Raw genomic sequence first — 15,072 nt, 5'->3', positions numbered from 1 at the left:
ACTAAAACACTCACTGGTGCAGGCAGAGATGTTTTAAAATTCCAGTTGCACACTGGAGTGGGACTCTGTGAATCATTGGGAAAGCCCCCAAAATGTAAAGATCCCCTATTACCTGTGACCTAGAAAAGTTGGGAGATAATGCAGGAAATAACACTTGTTGAGTCAAATAAAGGTTCTGAATATCATTGCCCTAGGATTTCATCTCTAACACAACAAGGTGCTTAATCATTATCACTGATTCAAGAAGGATCATCAAGCATCATAACTACTTTTAACATTGGTATTCACCGCCCAGCATTCTCTGTGTGGCTGCATATCATTTTATATAAAAGATGAGCATTTACCTTTTTTCTGAAAAAGTTTTCTAGTTTAAAGTCTAGAAAATGTTTCTCATTAAGATTAGAGAATTAGCATAATGCATCAATGGATTTTGAAATTTCAACTCTGCACAGTCAATTCTTTGTGAACTTGAATAGTCAGCATATGACTTAATTAAACTTGCTCTGTTATATTCAGAATTTTTACAATAAAGTCTAATGGACTTTGGCACTGAACTGACCAACAGAAACATATGATTATCTGGATGAATAATTCACATCACTTTTTGTAAGAAAAACATCCAAAATTGGAGTGATAATAGAAGCTGAAAATAGTCCAAAATAAGTATATATTTGGACATCAAATTGTTCTGTGCATGTACATAACTATCCAGTAATGCAGAGGAGATTGTATGTGACTCTGTGTTCCAAAGATCCTGGCACTTATTTAGATTAAAACTATCAGCTAACCATCAAACACTGAGGCTAATATGATAAAAAAAAAATGGCAGTGAAGTGATTTTTTAATAGCTGCACTGAAATTTAGATCAATAAAAAATTTATCCTAATATTTTCAAATTATTTTTGACTGATTAGGTGTTGTGTGACAATATTAAAATAAATGCAGAATTTAAGTGATTATAAAGAAATAAGCGAAGATTAATATTTTCATAACCTTTTGATTTGAATCCAGTTTGATGAATTCATTTTAAGACTTTAGCCATGTAGTTAGAATATTTCATTATTCCACTTAGTTGTTTGAAGTGGCACTCTTCTTGGTCTAATACATACACAGAGAGAGAGAGAGAGAAAGAGAGAGAAAGAGAGAGAATATATATATAAGCCAGTGACATCACATTTCAACTAAATACCTCTAGCATTCTTTCCTTGCATCCTAAAATCAAAAGAGCAAAAAAAAATCAAACAAGCTGACATTTCTAGGAACAAGTATTCTGTTATTGGAAAATTGAACAACTGGGGAGAGTTGTTTTGCATCTTTATATTTTCTATTTCAATCTTAGAGAAAGAAGCAAAATGTTGATGGTGTTGTTTTAATGAAACTAAAAATACAGTACATGCTGTGTGAATCATATAGCTCTTTAAGATAAGTACTTCTTATTGGCTTAGTATAGGGGAAATGAAAATAACTAATCTTGAGATATTTATCCCATAGATCTCATCAGCAGCCACTATTTGTAGTAACATTTGGAATGTAAAACATTAAAATGTATTTATAGACTTCGTAAGCTTAGCTGTCTCCCAGAAGGAGTTCACTTGAGTTCATGTGAAAATTTGCATCTCTTAATTATACAACAAATTATGTTTCCTTACTATACTGTAATTCAGATTGTAAAGATAATCTGAAATGGAATGTAGGCTTATCTATTATTGGCAGTGATAAAGAATTTCATGTGAGAATTCCTCTGCAGGTATAGAAACCTCTTCAGTAAAGCAAATAGTAAAGGAATTCCACTCTCCTCCCCCCAAGATCTGTATGTGGAAAGAATGCTGAAAGAGGGCAGAGGGGTTCATTCTAGATCAGGGGTGTCAAACTGCCGGCCCGCAGGCCAGACGGATCACACAGAAGCCACGCCCACCCCGTTGCCAGCAATGGCAAAACTGTTCCAATACATTGCGCGACGTCACGTGACGTCGTGAGTGACATGTCTGTTCTAGATAATTCAGTATAGGAGTGTCCAGCATTGGGCCTGGTAGGCACATTTGGTATTTTGAGAGCACATTAGAAGCACTGTGGGTTTTAGAGGTAGGGACTTATTTGCTTAATAAGTCTGATGTCCAGATTATTTTTGATGAAAGGAAATGTGTGCTTAGATCTTTTTTCATATTATATTACAAGAGTCATAGAAGAATATTTTATCTCCACACACCTGAAATTATTAGTCTGGGGCAGGGCGGAACACAGTAATCCTGTAGGTTAAGTCTAACTGGTGTCATAAATCACGATTGAAGAGACTAACTAACTAAAATCCCCCATTTCTAATTAGGTGCTGTGAAACTTACAAGCTTAGCATGTGGAAATCAGCACATTTGGGCCTGTGACAGCTATGGTGGGATTTATTTCCGAGTTGGAACTCAGCCTCTGAATCCAAATTTGATGCTGCCTGCATGGATAATGATTGAGCCACCCATCCAGGTAACATAACCACTTTTCTTTCAACTTTCAACTAGTCACTTTTCTGTATGATATTGACATGAAACGGTCTTGCATTTCTCCAGTTATGGATCTAAAGATGTTAAAGAAGATTAAAGCTGTGAGCTTAGAAATTCTGTTGAATAGCTACACTGTGAGAATGAATTTGGGTTGGAACATTTAGTGTGATATTCTGCTGGAGTTTCACATGTGATTTTAAGAAGTCCAAGTATATTCATGTACACATGACTTCTGTGTTGAAAAGGATATGAAATGTGGTTTGTGAATGCTCTGGTTTGCATATGGAAATTTGATGAATTTTTACATTTGTTTTTGAACTAGCCTGTTGATGGGAATGCAACACAGATTGTGACATAACAACTAAGGTTAAATTTCTTGAAGCCTGTCCATCAATAGTTATTTTCTGTTTAAAACTGCTAATACAGAATACATTCAATGCAAACATAAAACTGTGAAAGAAGAAAATACCAAGCAGACTTGCTGATATAACTGGTGCTGATTAAAGCAGTTGAAACATTATCCCGTCCCTGAAGCCTGATTTTTTTCCTAAATGCCTAAATCACCAGTAACACTGCTTGTCTTTGGCATGACTCCTCATAGCAGCTGCAGGGATGATGCCTCCCTCTTCTTTCCTTTTCCCTCCCTCTGGGCCCCTTAGAGCTTTCTCACAGCAAAATCAAGATAACACTCTGAAAGCCATGTTAGTCATATGTTCTCTTATATCTTCGTTCTGCATATGTCAGGATCGGCAGCTGCTGTTCACTGCAGAGGTAAGCAGATAGAAAAACAGAAGGGACAGAATATTAATTTCCACTTTGCACCACACTCCAGTGTTTACCATCCTGCTGTCCTCCATACCGAAGAAGGGAGACAAGCAGTGATCAAAGCAACCAAGTTGTGACTTGGAGGCACAACTTGGTTCATAGTGGTTTTATTTGTTATATCTTCTTAGCACATGAGTTGATTCAGGAGCATATAAACCCAATAAACAAATAAGATTTTGCTCTCTTGCCAAACAACAGTACAGAGCAAATAAACAAATCTTGGTGAACAAGCAATTGTTTTATTTTCCAGAATTAACTAATAATTTGTTTATATAATAACACCTGGTGTTACTCCATGCAGATTTGAAAATAGCACTAGCACTTAGACATATACTATTTCACAATGCTTTACAGCCTTCTATAAGCAGTTTACAGAGTCAGCATACTGCCCCCCAAAAATCTGGGTCCTCATTTCACCAACCTTGGAAGGATGGAAGGCTGAGTCAACCTTGAGCTGGTAAGACTCAAACTGCCAAACTGCTGGAAGCTAGCAGTCAGCAGAATTAGCCTGCAGCACTGCATTCTAACCACTGTGCCACCATTATCTTGTCTAAATAAACAATGTGCCAAAATTTGCTAGCTTTAATCTACTGTTTAACCTGCAAATACTTTGTACTGGACCATTTAGGGTACACTGAAAGTCGATTATTTTCACTGAGATTATGTTGTATCATATTCACAGTGATGGGGATGAAGTGCAGATAGAGCCTAGGATTTCTTTGAAATATGAAGCTCTGCAAGTATAATTTTCTCCCATTTGATGTATTTCCTAAGTTACAAATTAATTTGCCAATGAAGTGCTACATTTCTTACTCATTTTAACACTCCAAAATTATGTTTTCCTGGCCATACTTATACAAATCATAAATCTGCAACCTAAAGATAGTGTCATCTTGCTCAAATTTTCTCAGGTTTCTTAGATTAATTTAGCCTGGTGACTCTGGCCTGGGGAATAACTGGTAATTAAATGATTACTGAAGAATGTGATCTGTTCCCTTCATTGGTTCTTTTGGTGGTTATGGGATGGGTCTGGTTTTCTCCCATGTGAAAACAAATATATATATTTGTTTTCCATCCTGCTTGTATTGTTCATAAATTAAGAACAGTAAATGTCATACAGGGAATAACTAGGATATTGAAGAGTTTTTTATGACACTATAAGCCCATTCTGTTTTTCTTAAAATTACAAGCAAGCTGGCTAGCTTCCTTTTACTTTATGAGAAGTGCACATTTTAAAATCACTGGTTAGATTTGATTGAAAGTTTTATTTTCTACAGTAGCTTTCAAAAATTTCAAAAGTAACCAATTATCTATGCTAATTCAGTAACATTTATATAATTCAGCACTATATACTGTAGTTTTACAGAAATTCTTCTTGGGATTTACAAATTAAGCCTGTTTTCTTTTTTCCCCTTTTACAAATTCAAGTATTCCATGGCTATAATAGCAGAGGAAATTTTATTTTCTTAATAGTTACTGTATAGTTATATATATAGTTATCTTGTGCTTAAAGCACTTCAATCATATACACACACTTCATATTTTTAAATTAATATAGGGTTCCATTCTAAAATGACTTAAATGTTTGTCAAAATAGAAATTGCTATCTTTCCCCCCCCCCCCCTTTGCTTCTCATATCTTTACTCCCCCCCCACCCCACACACATTTCCAGACATTTGAAGGGACCTGTCTCTACTATATGAAATAGAGCTGGTAAGACAAGCATTTCTTTTCTCAATTTAAGTTAACTGATCTTAAAATTCAAAAAGCAATTTGAAGAACTTCTGAGCTACTTCAGCAATCTAGAACATGCTATATTACATTGGAGATCAGGGAACTCTCTTCAACAGGCAGATTTTTCAAGGGATGCATAGATTATTTTAACCCAAAATCTAAGCTCCTTTTATCTGTCAGTGTTGGCTTAATCATAAAATGATACAATATTGGATATTACATTATAGTATTATGTTATGATCTCTACTGCTTTAATTGGATAGCCTAAAGCAATAGAAGCCCTCAGCTTATAATTGCCTAGGGTTAAAAGTTTAAACATAATCTCTCATTATGGCAGAAATATAAAAATTAACAAATGAATTGATAATTCCAGTAGTAAAGGCATTAGCCTAGAACAGGGGTGTCCAACTGCTGGCCCGTGTGCGGGTTTCATCATACCGAAGCCACACCCACTCCATTGCGAGCAATGCAAAAAGAGTCGCAACATGGCGAGTTTGACACCCGTGGCCTAGAAGCTGGGAGACCGTAAGGCCCACCTTAGGCATAAAACCAGCTGTGTGACCTTAAACTAGCCACATTCTCTCAGGCCTAGGAAGGAAGGGCATTTCTGTTCCTGATAAACTGCAGGAACAGAATTTTATCATTATTGCTGAACTATTATAATTAACAAATGAATTGACAATTAGAGCCACTGAGATGAAACAACTTCTCTTTGCTGAAAGCTAGGGCAGCATTAAACAAGAGAAAAATGATACTTGTTGCCTTGTTTATGGAGAAAAGATAAATGAAGCTGTTTCCAACATGGGATTTCCCCCCGTAAACACACACACACAAACACATATGTCTCAGTGTGTGAACATGAAGGCCATGATTTATTTGCATAGGCGAGAAAACTTTAAGCAGGGAAAGAAAACTGAAATAAGTTTTATACTCTGGGAATAAACTTTTAATAGTCCAATCTGAGAGAATGCTGAAGTAAACAGGAGTGTTTAAGTTAGCGGGATATACAGAATCTTTCACATCTTCCCACTCGGTCTTAAAACTGCCTAAAAGGGGCAAATGCAGCCACCTATGATTTTAGAGTAAATGGAAGAACTCACCTTATTTTTTTTCCAAATAAAGTAGAAAGGGTAGATTAATGCCTTCATGCCATAGAACAGAGCATGGGTCTATTAAAAGGTTTTACGATGACACTCGTGTCAGTGGGAGCACATGTTCAGAGTAAATTTTCCTTAGGGCACTGAATTTTACCTTGAAAATGAAGTATGTAAAATGAGATTGCAGAGTAAGCTCAGTGAGGGAATATTCTCATTATACCAGTGATTGGGCAGTACTATCCTTGAAGTTTGATGGAGTTGCAAATTGTATTTATTTAAAGTGAAAGCTTACTACCTTTAGCAGCTGGTTTTTCTCTTACTCATTTTATTTTCTCCTTAATTATCTACTTAGTATATTTATGCATGTGACTAATTTCTGCTATTAATTTTTTAATTGGTACTTGCTTTTCTTTCAAAAATAATTCTAAATTATTGTAATAAAACCAACCAATAAAACCACTGAAAATTTAAAACAATACAACATTTTCAAACCAACAGTCATAAAACAGGATCAAAAAAATTGAAATGTGCGAAGTAATACTGTAGTATAAGGTCAGCCAAAAGGCTGTCAAGCAATAGATCTTTAATTGTACTAAAAGCTAACTAACTTGGTGCTAGCCACAATTAAACAAAGAAACAATTCCATCATCAATGTGCCCCTCTCTCTTCCCCTCCTCCCCTCTCTCTCTCACACACCAATGCTCCCCAATGTCAAACTTCAGTGACTTCAATATAGATATGCATAACATAATAAAATAATATACGTATAGATTTTTATACAAATATGGCCCTATTTCAGCATGATTAAATTTAGAACACTTTAAGGGGAGGTAAACAACTTGTAGCTCAGAGCTATTTATGCACATCAATTACAACCTTCCCCCAGGTTCTCAGTAGCATAATGGTTAATTTTAGTGGCTATTTTATTACTGGATGTTGGTGGCACTAATTTTAGCTGTTTAAGTATGGAAATGTGAAAGATACTTCCCAGGGGGCTACAGTTCCTATTCTTGCTCTTCACGTGCTCCTCAAAACTGGTCCAAAATTACCACATACCTGTGATCCCATATGCAGAAGAATGCATTGCAGCCTCCATTCAGAAAATTGCTGACCTCTGTTTTGGGTCTGTTTTCTATATTTTAAAGGATGAAAAAAATGTATTTCTTTCTGCTGAAGAGGTGAAAATTGGAATAGACAGGTGCAAGTATAAAACTGCAAGATGGAAGCTATATTCTTGACACCCTTCAGTCGGATTCCTTTTAAACAGCTGAACTTCTGCTCATGTGGCTTTCATCCAGGTTCTCAGTTATAAAAGAGAGATTAAGTTGTTTTGTGATTAAAAAAAGGATTAAATAGGCTGTCTACTTTTTCCCCCCTTTAAAGTTCCTTTGGATTTAAAAAGTAGGGATTTGCTATTTGGAAACATAATTTAAGTGATAATGTAGAATTAATCAGAACTTGAACTTAACAGTAGCTAGAATAGCAAGTACCACTTAACCATTCTGCTTTTTAATGTTAGTCCCTTTGTTATCATATACAATAAATAAATAAAGGTTTAATGTAGCTTTATGGTCCACAGCAAAAAACACCTAGTGATGAAGGACACTGAAAATCCATATTTGAATTTGGACTATCAGGTCAAGCCAGTGGTGGGCTTCAACTATGTGAGCAACTGGTTCTCTGTGTGGATGCCGCTTCCGGAAGTCCATTCTGGGCCTGGGAAACAAAAAATTAGCTACCGGTTCTACCGAAGAGGGGTGAACTGGCCGAATCCCACTACTGGATCAAGCTATATATTTCATCTCTGCTAGAATATAATTAGAGAGCCAGTTTGTTATAGTGGTTAAAGGTGCCAGGCTAAAACCTGGGGAAATAATCTCAGTTGAATAAAATTCATGAAAGCTTGCTGTGCAAAGTAGTAATGCAGAAAAAAGGCGATGGAGACCAACCAGAACATTGATGAAACTCTATCTACCATTGAAGGCATTATAAACATAATTGACCTATAAAGCCCTAAATGGCATGGGTCCAGATTATCTAAGGGAGCACCTGCTACCAGAGTCAATTTCCCATCGTCCTGTGCACTCCCACAGGGAGGGCCTCCTCAGGGTACCGCCGGTCAAGGATTGCCGACGGGCGATCCCCAGGGGGAGGGCGTTCTCTGTGGGCGCGCCTGCCCTATGGAATCAACTGCCAACGGAACTCCGGACTGCCCCCGACCTTCGTTCATTTCGCCGGGACCTAAAAACCTGGCTCTTTGAGCTATCTGGTCTGGACTGAGGGGTTTAATGTTTTAAAATTGTGATTTTAATTTTTGCAGCTAGACTTAATTTAATTTAATTTTAATTTTATATTGTATTGTTTTTAAATTTTGCCTTGTAAACCGCCCTGAGTCCTTTGGGAGTAGGGCGGTATATAAACTGAATTAATAAATAAATAAAATAAATAATAATTTCATGAATTAAATGCATAGAACCTTCTAGAACAACCTTTTAAATTGGTTTTCAGATAAGATGGACATGTTAGTAAAAATTGTGTTTCAACAATGCTGGACTATTCCACGAAGATCTTCACAACTCTAAAATAGTGATTTATAAAATAGTATACATCAAATAATTTCTAAAAATTACAAAACAGCATGTTAAAAATGGGGATCAATGCATTCCATTAATTGTGGTAAAAATAATTTAAATCAGCTTTACATAAATGAGCAGTACTAAAACTTTAGGATTCAGAAAAGGAATTCTAAATTTGGAAAGATTTTGAAGACTGAAGGCACTACTTAAAATCCAAGCAATATCTTCTTTAGTAATAGATAGGTAAAAACGTCACATTGGCAAGATGGAGCAATAGATGGTCTATGTGACTAGATTTAATAATATGTTAAAGGATTGGACTAATTTTATATTAACATTTTATGGATATATTCTTAATTTCTATAAATGTTATTCACTTACACATTATCCTATGTATTTATTTTGCTAAGTATAAAACATATTTAACTGCTATATTTTGTATCGTATTTTATGGCTGTTATTCTCATAAATGTATATACATATAAAAGAACCTTTGGATTGGATTAGAAAAGCACCTTAAGTAATATAAATCTCACAAAATTTGTGGTCGATGTTTTGGATCCTTGATTTCCCTAAACATAGTTTTATTTTGTACCAGTTGAAATTTCTAACAATTTTCTCCTCTTTTACCATTTGTGCATGCTTATTGGTGGAGGGGTGAAATTGAACCTACTGAAATAGCATTGATATTCAATTCATGATGAATACTGTATTTTCCGGCATATAAGATGACTCGGCGTATAAGACAACCCCCGACTTTTGAGAAGATTTTCAAGATTTTTGTCTTATATGCCGGAAAATACTTACATGCCAGTTGCCAAGTGTCCGACACAAGCCCGATTCAGCCCCGTCTGATGCAGATGGTGCAAAGCCTCCCTTTTGAAGCCCAAAGGGGCTTTTCCTTCCACCCACCCATTTGAGAGCACATTGGCAGACGGAGCAGCTGCGCGTCTGGAGCCAAGCCCCGCCCAGGAGGCGGTCAGCCAGGTGGGCCCGGAAGACGCACTGGAGAGCCGGGCTTGGGGCGGCCATGCCGAGGCCGGCTGGCGAGGGCCGCTGCGTGGTCTGCGGGTGAGAGGGGCGCCAGGCCCGCCGGAAGTCCCCAGAAGTTCCTGTAACGGGCTGGCAGGCACGCTCTTCCCCGGCCCACCGGAAGTCCCTGGAAGTTCCTGGAACAGCCTGGCGGCGGGCAGGCGCTCCATCCCTGGCCCGCCGGGGAGCGTCTCCCAAAGCGCAGCGTCTGGCGGCCGGGAGTCTGTCGGCCTGGTCACTGGCAAGCTGGCCCGTGGCTGGGGCCGGGGCCCAGGAACCGGTAGCCAGGTGCGGGTGCGGGGAAGGAAAGCAAGGCGCGGGCTTCTGCGGCTGGTTGCGAGGCCAGATGCGGGCGTATGCTGGATCGCCGGTGAGTGGTCTCGAGGCCCTGCTGAATGTCGGGCCTACCGGGCCCGACATGCCACCACCCCCTACCAAGGGTCCTCCTGCAGGGGTAGAAGACAACTGCCGGGAGAGATAGCAGGTAGTAGGGCGCGCTCTGCTTATGTTCAGATGCCGCTTGGGTGAGGGTGAGGGGATTCCTGCCGCTCCCGGGGTCTGGCGTTTGCAAGGGGGAGGGGAAGGGGCTTAGAGGCTCTTGGGGGTGGGAAGGGAAAGTCACGTTGGAGGGGGGACTGGACTAAGGAGGCTTGAAGTTGCTTTGCAAGAACGGGGATGCTCGATTTATTTATGTACTATTTTCCGGCGTATAAGACGACTCGGTGTATAAGACGACCCCCCAACTTTTGAGAAGATTTTCATGGGTTAAAAAGTCGTCTTATAGGCTGGAAAATACGGTATGTAGACATATCACTAAGTATTTCAGTGATGTTGAGATTTTCTTTTTCCAGAATTGACTAATTTGATCAGGGTTTGTCCATTTATTTCTTTTTTCTCCCTTCAGTTAGTTGCCAATTCAAGTAGGATTTGTAACATCAAACAACATGCTTTATTTTTGTAGGCAGCCGGAGTCCACTTGATGAGTGTGTATTCAAGTCCTACTGATCAGAGTCTATGGGCCATTGACAACAAATGGAATGTTCATGTGCGCACTGGGATTACAGAGGAAATGCCGGTAGGCACAAATTGGGACCAGGTTCCAGGTAAAATTACTTAACAAATATATGCTTTGGTTGTAACTTGAGTATTGCCAATGCTCAGCCCCATCTTAATTAATGTACTTAAATCCTTGTAACACATTTTGTCTGATCGTGCAACAAAACCTACTCCCTCTTCCAGCATCCTAAATTGTGGCATTCATCACAAGATGTTGTGAGCCCAATAGATTGAAAAGGAATAAATGGACTCAAATATTTCATAGAATGTACATACAGTTCTTAGCTGTGAAGATTAAAAATTATGAAGATACCCTTTTTGTTTTGTTTTTATGCTTTGTTTTAATTTATTCTAATAATAAGTTTCTTCTGAATACAGTATACGTAGTATCCGTCTCAAAGCTGTTTCAGTGGGTTTGTACTTCAAATGTCTTGGCTTTCAGGGCTTCAGGCAAGTGAATTGGTAATAAGCATGAAGACTGTATGGGCGCGTTGTCCAAATGGAGATGTAGCCCGCCGGTATGGCATCACAGATAAAAATCCTGCAGGTGATTACTGGAAGAAGATTCCAGGAAATGTTTCTTGTTTGGCAAGTGAGTATATCTTTGTGTGTGTGTGTGTGTGTGTGTGTGTGTGTGTGTGTGTGTGTGTGTGTGTGTGAACGAACACTAATATGTTATGTAGTCTTTGGGGATTTATAGCAGGAATTCTATTTATTCAGGGTTAGAAACCTGAAATATACTAGCTGTTCTAATCAGTTTGACCTTAATTTCACGCAACTCCTCTCTACATTTAAATTTTAAGTCCTCCAGACTGCCTTGAAGAGATCTTATTTAATTGTTTTGATCTCCATTTGGAATAACACACTGCCACTGGCTTAACTCCTTACTATAGAACACATGGGCCATTCACCATCAAAACAAATGCAGAACACGCAAGCAGATATGTGTACACGGACAAAGTAATATCAAGCAAATTCTATTCTAACATCTACTTTCAACTGAATAATTGGACTTTTTCTGTTTTCAGTTTATTTTTTGATTTAAGCAAAATTGGAAAGAAAATGTTTGTTTCTCCAAACTTAGTTTACAAGTTTAATATATTATTGGTTGGTTGCACACTCGGCCTGATTTTTAGACTGAGTTTGGCATTTTTATCCACCTTTCCAATCCTTCCTAAGGACCTGAGATAGTCAAATGTTGTTTACTGGAATTAAGCTGTTCCAAGTACAGCAGCTACCTTTTGTAATTGACTGGTGGGGATTTTTTCAGTGCCAATGGTATCCAAGCAGTACTCCATTGCTGTGGTTGTTATTGCAAAGGCATTAAATCAATGAGAAAAGTTAATGTTGATCTCAAATCCCATTGATTTCAATGGCCTATTCTTAAGTATAATTCAGCCTTAAATTTTTCTGGTTGGAGGTAAATTAGATTTCTTGAATTATTGGTTCTTCTGTATTATATGCTAAAACTAATTTGCTGTTATTGTTTCCCAGTTACCCCTCTAGATGAACTATGGGCAATTAGCTCTTCAGGAAATCTCATTCAGCGCCTCACAAAGACATTCCAGCATTCTCATAACATGCAGAAACACAGTGATGCTTCTATATTGTTTCACTCTGATGGTTTTGAGGATGAGTGGGAAATGATATAAAGTGAATAACAGTAAATAAGTAAGAACACATCCTTGGGAATCTTGTCACTTGGGAAATGCCAAGCTTTTGAAGCCACAAACATTTTATAACATTATCTTTTTGAGATATAGGAGACTAATTTATATAGTAGTCCTTAAATTGTTTAGTAAAATGTCTTGTTCAGTATATCTCAGATGAGGCAGGCAATGCGCTTAAAGAAATTGTGAACTTGTCTTTATTCTAGAAGTTGTACTTTGACTATAATGTATCAATTTAACCTCATTTAACAGCAAAATGAATTTGCTACAGCATGCAAGCTAATGTCTGTACTATGTAGAAATAATTTCTGTTATATTACCTATTTCTCAACTGCTGAAAAAACACTATTTAGTTTTCAACTTGGACATTAATATCTTAGGAAAAAATGGGGGTATGCCTTTAATAGAAAGGAATAAAATACTGTATTTTTTTTCAGTGGAAAGCTACACAATTTGATGCTCAGATTAAAGTTTCATTATAATTTTCAGAGCTCTACTGAATTTTCACTCTGATTAACTGGGCTAAAAGCATTAGTTCCCCTTATTCTTCTCTAACTTTGAGTCTCTTGTGAATTAAGATAACTCTCTAAATTCCCAGCCATGTTAACATGTTGATTGAGAATTGTGGACATTTTGGTTAAAAGGTATCTTGGAGGGCTTCTGGTTAGGGGAGATTGCCTTACATGTTTTTCCAAACAGTTTAGGCTTTTGCTCCACAATTGCCTATGAGAGCTAAACACAATATTGTAAGTCATTTCCATAAAATGAGGGTGGCTCTGTGGGTGAGATTCAGTACCACATTTAGCCTGACAGAATTAAGCCTGTGTTCATATTAGATTCTGTATTTCCTTTTTACCATAATTTATAATCAAATCTAAATATAGTACTAAAGAAGCTTATCCCAAAAGAAAGGTTGTGGTACTCACCAGGATTTGCCTTTATAATAGGAAATTTTAGCTACATTAGCTAAATCTTGCAATGTCTTATATTTAAAATGTTTACAGCAGAGATACTTAAATGTATAATTTACTGATCACCGCAGCTTATGTATCATAATTACTGAATTTCTTAAGAACACTGTAAGACAAAATATTATCCCAATAGTTATCATTTATAGTGCTTTTTAATATATATATATATAAATATTTATTTGAGACCTGAATATTTGAAGCAATTATTATTGAATCTGCAAATGAGCTAACTTAAGTAACACTGGATGAACCTGGGTGGAGATAATGGGATTTTTTTCTTTCTTTCTAAAGCTGCCTGATACAATCCTGTATCAATGGATTTTTTGCATAAGAACTAATTTTGGCAGCATAGACATACTTATTAGCAGCAGCAGCACTTATATGATTAATGCTCTGTTCTTGGTTGATTCTTTTATTTTGGGATGACTAAGTGGCTACATTTATTTTGTTCTGAGGTCTCATCTATTTTCAGTCTGCCTCTGACGGTTTTTGTAACCAACTAGCTGTTCTTCTATCCCTAGTTCAATTGGCAGATTTCTTTGGAAGCCCTTTGGCAACTGGGATTCCAGTGCCATCACTTCTCTCAAGTCCAGAATTTTTGAGCAAATGGAGTGGCACTATGGTGCACTTCTGGCCAAATACTCATATTCTAATAATGAAAAAAATGACACACTTGCATTTGGGTGCAGCCAAAAATATGTATGAATGTTTGCATGTATATAAACACAAGAACACTGTTAAAAATGCGCCCTTCTTTCATTAATTGCTTAGTTTGCTAGATGTTTATATGGTGCATAATAATGTGATTGACTTGATTCATAAATATGAATTGGTGTTGACAGTTCTTCTAAGCCCAATGAGTTCTTTTGTATCTTCTAACAGTCTGAAATGTTTTCCATCATAGTTTCACTTCCATAAACATGTGGGTTTTTTTCTCCAATAAGCTTTCAGATAAGTGCAATAAACTAGATTTTTTTTCTTAAAAGTGTTTTTGTTTTGATATTTAATTTTGGTATGTATATTTATGACTCTGAGTAAAACTATCCTAAGTTGATTTTATGGAGCTATATAGCGAAGATTTTGATAAAAATAATGAAACTTCCAAGAAAACCTTACAGTTTCTTTTTCTCTGTTCAAAAGATCCAGATTTTTTTAAAAAAAGAACTTGTTATTATACTCAACAGATTTGAATTTAAAAACTATTATGGATTTTGGTCAAAGTACCCAGTAAAAATAGTTTTATATCATCTTATAATAAGTTCTATTACTTGCCACAGTTTTCCTTATACAAGAAATAGGCTCTTCAGGTTATTTATTATACATTACTATACTTTTAACTCAAAATGGATAGAGTATGTACCTGTCAAGTATAAGAATGACTGGGATCCTTAAGAAGCTTATATCTCCACTTCTTTTACAGTTTTCTGTTTAAGGATAGTTCTCATCGCTAGCTAACAATAATATAACTCAGATAAAAACAAAGCTGTGATTAAAAATAAATGAATTAAAAACCCAGCTGTTTTATGACATCTTAAAAACTTAACATACTTAGTATAGTTAAAACTATTGTGACTTAAAGTCCAACCAGTTTAAATGCCCCAAACCAGTATTGAAAACAATGA

The 15,072-nt window shown here is 36.9% G+C and overlaps 1 protein-coding gene across 1 annotated transcript in view; it reads left to right on the top strand.

Moving 5' to 3' along the window:
- TECPR2 (tectonin beta-propeller repeat containing 2) overlaps positions 1 to 13,641 on the top strand; it is a 41,975-nt gene extending 28,334 nt beyond the window's left edge. Inside the window, exons 17-20 of the mRNA XM_083379599.1 lie at positions 2,324 to 2,472; positions 10,715 to 10,856; positions 11,252 to 11,401; positions 12,304 to 13,641. Coding sequence (XP_083235725.1) covers positions 2,324 to 2,472; positions 10,715 to 10,856; positions 11,252 to 11,401; positions 12,304 to 12,461 — 599 coding nt within the window. The 3' untranslated portion in view covers positions 12,462 to 13,641. The remainder of the gene's footprint in view (positions 1 to 2,323; positions 2,473 to 10,714; positions 10,857 to 11,251; positions 11,402 to 12,303) is intronic.
- The last annotated feature ends 1,431 nt before the right edge of the window (positions 13,642 to 15,072 follow it).

This window comes from Vipera ursinii (assembly GCF_947247035.1).
Source record: "Vipera ursinii genome assembly, chromosome: 1".
NCBI classification, from domain to species: Eukaryota; Metazoa; Chordata; class Lepidosauria; order Squamata; family Viperidae; genus Vipera; species Vipera ursinii.
Note: the sequence above shows the minus strand (reverse complement) of the source record. Positions and strands in the feature narration are given on the sequence as shown.